The sequence below is a fragment of the Phymastichus coffea genome, unplaced genomic scaffold, assembly GCF_024137745.1.
Source record: "Phymastichus coffea isolate CEN01 unplaced genomic scaffold, Cenicafe_Pcof_1.1 PCOF00044, whole genome shotgun sequence".
Taxonomy (NCBI): domain Eukaryota; kingdom Metazoa; phylum Arthropoda; class Insecta; order Hymenoptera; family Eulophidae; genus Phymastichus; species Phymastichus coffea.
Genome location: NW_026706855.1, coordinates 409,375 through 414,340, shown reverse-complemented (window position 1 = coordinate 414,340; position 4,966 = coordinate 409,375). Strand labels below are relative to the sequence as shown.

Sequence of the window (4,966 nt, the reverse complement as noted above, 5' to 3'; positions counted from 1 at the left end):
CGAACCTTACTAAATGTACCAATAGTACCTTTCCTTACTTTCATGTTCCACGCCCTATTTCATATCGTTTCTTGTATTTTTTAACAACGAAAATATGAAAAATAAATCGTCAGTATCAATAGCTAAATATTTTGAAGAAAAAAAAATGGAGAGATAACGCGTTTGATCTTCCTTACGAATTTCTTTTTACACACAGAGCAAGGGGAATGAAAATTGACGTTGGCGCGTGGACTTCCCAAGACAAAAAGTGCAGGGGCAAAAATAGAGCCGTCGAAAATAGACCGAAACGCCGCCGCCGCTGCTGCTCGCGCGAGGAGGCAAACGTAGCTTGCGGACGCGAGAGCTGCGGCATCGTGTCGTTTACCTCTCCGCAGCGAGGAGTCCATCGCAAATTCATCGTCGTTACAGTATGTAAATGCGATTGCGTGATTTCGCGTCGCTCGGAGTTGTTTTCTTTATTTTGTCGCTTTACTTTGAGATTTGATATTTGCGAAAGTTACCGCGCCAGCTGGGCCGGAATTGCGTTGCCACAACGTCGTTCCTCGTGCACGCACAAACGTTTGGCGTACGATTCCGGAATATGTCAGCCGAACTGTATTTTTCACTTTCGTAAAGCAACGCACTTTCCTGTGTAATAGAGCGGTGCACTGATTTGCCGTTTTTCCCGTGAGCAATCGTGTGATTTTCACCTTTTACTCTTGTTGCGTAAATTACGTATGGTTCGCGACGCAAACGATCGGGTATTCTACGTCAACTTGAATCACGATCGTTTGTATTGGCGATTGGTTGCGGTCCGTACAAACCGTTTCGTTCGCGCGCAGCACTCGAGCGTTTTTTGAAATTTGCCGTTCTCCGCGTTCTCCCCGTCGGATTGTACGGCGATCGTGAAAAGTAACGATGGCAAACGCCACTTGGCGCAGATCACTTGGCAGCGGAAGAGACGATGGACGATCTGGATGAGTTTTTCGTGGAGGACGCGCCGAACTACAACGAGGTGGACGACGAGTACGAGGTCGGCGACTTTTTCCGCGGCAACCTGCTGAAGGTGCGCGGCGCGGTGTCGGAAAAGGACTTCCGACGATTCGCCGCGCTCGGCAATAACGGCGACCGGGTGGGCTTCGTTCTGCAATACGAGGACGCGCACGCGCTGCCGACCGAGGTGGTGAGCGACGAGAGGAAGAGCGCGAGCGAATGCGACAAGTGGAGGAAGGAGGGCAACACGGCGTTCGGCGTCGGCCACTACGAGAAGAGCATCGAGGAGTACAACAAAGGCGCGTTGGCGGCGCCCAAAGAGCGTAAGTTCGATTGTGTTCCAAGCGATCGCGAAAGGTCGAGCCGACGATGCGACCTTTGAACGAGCCAACGGTACCAGCCAGCGAATCGTCGCTCACGACCAAGTTCGATTTCAGAGCTGGGCGTGCTGCTGGCAAATCGCTCAGCGGCCTTCTATCACCTGGAGCGCTTCGACCTGGCCCTGCGCGACTGCGAGGAGGCACTCAAGGTCGGATACCCCCGGCACCTTCTGTACAAACTGGAGGAGCGTCGGGCGAGATGCTTGCTCGGACTCAATTATCACGCGAAGGCCATGGAAGCCTTCAAGAGTGCGATTCGCGCTCTGGACGAGGCGAACGTGCCGTCGGACAAGAGGACGAAATTGGAGTCGGACATGCGAATGATGCTGGCCGTGATGGACAAAGGTCACGAGATGAACGAGGCCAGGCACGGCATCAGCAAAGAGAGGATGCTCAGGATGGAAAACAACAAGTAACGTTGCTTCGGTTGTCGCGCTGCTCGCGCTTCACCCGCGCCTATTCGCTTGCGTTCGCTTTCGTAGCATGAAGCTAAGGGAGCTGGATCTGCTGCCGACCATCAAGGAGTGCAACGCCGCTTATCCAGCCTGCAGCAAGGCCATCGAGTTCAGGGATGCGGGTGGCGAGGTCGGTCGCTTCGCTGTCGCGACGAAGGACATCCAACCGGGCGACCTGCTGGTCATCGAGCCAGCGCACTGCTCGACCACTCTCGGCGAGTACAGGTGATTCATTCCACCTCGTCCGTTCGCCCGTTGACCAGCTGACTTTTACCTGCGAAGCGCGAGCCAACGCACGACTTTCGACTGAAATCGCGATCTCTTTGTCGCGCGACATTTCGTATTCGGGCTCGCTGCGGCGTCTTTCAAATAATACGAGTTGTAGCACTTTCAAGCGAGCCGCTTCTTCGGTATAGATGTAAAACCAACACTATTTGTACTTTCTTCAGAGCATCTGGCCAGATTGATCGCTTAATACGTGGTCTAAATAAGTAAGTGCTTCTGCGATACAATATTAACTATCTCTTTTAGCACCCCGTAGAATTTATATTATCTGCTCCACCAGCTTTGTTTTCACATTTCTCATTATCCGCTTAGCTCTTCTCTCCTGGTTGAATACACGCACAGCACGTTTCCCATGAAATTTTAGCCTCACTGGTTGATACTGCTGTCACTTTATCACTTAATGTCTTACCTACAGTACGTTGGAAACAAAACACACAATCTACGTACATCGAGACTTTTCCGAGTAATTGTTTTTTCTTTTTGCATAAATATATGACTTTAATTTGAATTATCTCTTATAGCACTGTACAATTAATGTTATTCACTTCAGCTTTGCTGTACATATTTTCTCTATCCGCTTCATCTTATCATGCCTATTGAAACTTACGAATATCGTTTCGGCATTTTAGCCTCACCACTTGGCAATGATATGATTTTATTACGGTTCTGTCAAACGTACAATCTACGAGCTCGAGACTTTTCCGAGCAAATTGTTCTCGAGCACACGTCTGACTTTACTTTGACATTGTTTACTTAAGCTATGTTTCAACACCGTAGAATTAACATTATCCCACTGCCCCCCCCCCTCCCCCCAGCTTCATTTCGCATATTTTTTTACCAGCAGCTTCATCTTATCCTCCTTGGCTGAACCGAATCTACTATTTTTGGAATTCAACTTTTTTCTAGCCTTTTTGGCATTGCAGCCTCGCACTAGTTGGCAAGGCCACGATTTCATAAATTGATTTTACAAGTAGTTTTTAACAATGAAAAATCTACGTGTACACTTGAGCATCTTTCGAGCAAATAGTTTTTGACCGAATGCCTGACTTTACATTGACATTGTTTACCTGTGCATTATGCAAAACGTCGTTGTTTGCATTAGCGAATTCGCTACTGTGATTCGCAAAAATGGTCTCCGTTCTCATTCGCAAAGGCGAATTCATAGCCGTTAGCGTCAAGAATGGTGCGATTAAGTCCGCTTGCTGGCAACGATTATTGCAGAGTAACTCACTGTCATCGTTGCGCGGTAAGAATCGTCGCGAGCTTTCCGGCCAGCTGCATGCTGTGCAGCTCGGTCGGCTATTGCAGTCCCAATTGTCGGAATGCGGACGAGCCGGTGCACAGGTACGAGTGCGTTCTTCTCGGGCCGCTGTGGTGTTCGCACGCCTCGGTCACCACGATTCTAGCCGTGCGCGCGGTCATTCAGCAGTCTTTCGAGGAGCTGTTCGCCACGAGGGACGAGCTGCGCGAGACCCACGGCAAATTGGAGATATCCAAGGCCAAGCCGTATCTCTCGAGGGACTACAGGTCGTTTTATAATCTGGGTGAGTTGTCGTGGAAAAGTGGCTCGCGGGTCAGAAAGTTTGCTCGGAAGACGCTCGAAGATCGATTGATTTGCCAGTGACGCACGAGCACGAAAGGACCGCCGAGGATTTATTTCATCGAGCTTACGTGGCAGCTTGGTTACTCCGATTGATTAAAACCACGTCCTATTTGCCGGCGGCTATGAGAACGCCGGACGCCCCGGAGGTGCCACTATCCGAAGGCGAACACTTCCTGGCGGACATCATTCTGCATCATCTCCAACTGCTGCAGTTCAACTGTCACGAGGTGGATGTCAGAGCCGTTGATCGCCGAACGTTGTACTGCGAATTTCGTCCCTCCTATCACTACGTTTACTATTGCAGCTGTCCGAGTTCGTGAGGCCGCGAAAAGGAAAGCCCAATCTTGCGAGAGGAAAGAATTTATTCGTTGGGGGTGGCGTTTACCCCACGGTCGCACTCTTCAATCATTCCTGTAATCCAGGCGTGGTCAGGTGAGAAAATGCTGACCGAACGAATCGATATCTTCTTTACGTTCGCTACACTCGGATTGCAGATATTTCGCAGGGAATACCATGATAGTGCGAGCCATAAGGTCGATACCGGCTGGTGCCGAAGTTTGCGAGAATTATGGGCCGATATTTACCGAAGAGGAGGAGAAGGAAAGGAAACGAAGACTGCGTCTTCAATATTGGTTTGATTGTAACTGCGAGGCGTGCAAAGATCACTGGCCTCTTCTGGAAAAAATAGACCCGGAAATATTGAGGTAAACGATCAAATCAGTTTCTTTTCTGTCGCTACTTAATTGTAAATCTTACAATTTCAATGTAGGTTCAAGTGCGAAACTGGTCCCTCGTGTGGCAACGTATTGCCAGTAAATATAAATACCGACATGTTTATGATACCTTGCGTAAAATGTGGAAAGAGCACAAATCTGTTCAAAGGCTTGAAAGCAATGCAAGACACGGAAGCCCTTCATAAGAATGCAATGAACAATTTGGAAGCTGGCAATCACGAAGCTGCGCTCAAGTCCTTCCTCGAGATTTTAAAGATCTTAGACGAAACTTTAGCCTTGCCTGTCAAGGATTACCACTTATGCCAACAAAATATCAGGCTGTGCATGCTTGCTTATGGAAATTCGGCGTTTGTTTGAGCTCTCTTCAGAAAATTAAAGAACAAAAAAATACGATGATATTTAATTTCTGAAATCTGTTAAAATATATATCGAATATAGAAAATTAACTTTACTAAAATACCGATAACTTAGCCAACAAATTCTATGGTTGGTTGCACGTCAATTGGTACTTCAAAGTTGTCGTTTCAAAAATTATAT

General features: G+C 48.2%; 1 protein-coding gene across 2 annotated transcripts; it reads left to right on the top strand.

The window, feature by feature from the left end:
* The first annotated feature begins 212 nt into the window (after window positions 1–212).
* On the top strand, window positions 213–4,958 carry LOC131664528 (SET and MYND domain-containing protein 4). Of its 2 annotated transcripts, XM_058935711.1 has the most exons (10): window positions 213–407; window positions 921–1,295; window positions 1,410–1,764; window positions 1,835–2,032; window positions 2,257–2,298; window positions 3,314–3,636; window positions 3,714–3,922; window positions 4,000–4,127; window positions 4,190–4,399; window positions 4,465–4,958. In XM_058935711.1, exons 2-10 carry the CDS (start codon window positions 944–946, stop codon window positions 4,784–4,786), a joined length of 2,139 nt encoding a protein of 712 aa, XP_058791694.1. In that variant the 5' UTR covers window positions 213–407; window positions 921–943; the 3' UTR covers window positions 4,787–4,958. The 2 variants fall into 2 exon arrangements, with proteins under 2 accessions (XP_058791694.1, XP_058791695.1); XM_058935712.1 differs by lacking the exon at window positions 2,257–2,298.
* Window positions 4,959–4,966: the final 8 nt, after the last annotated feature.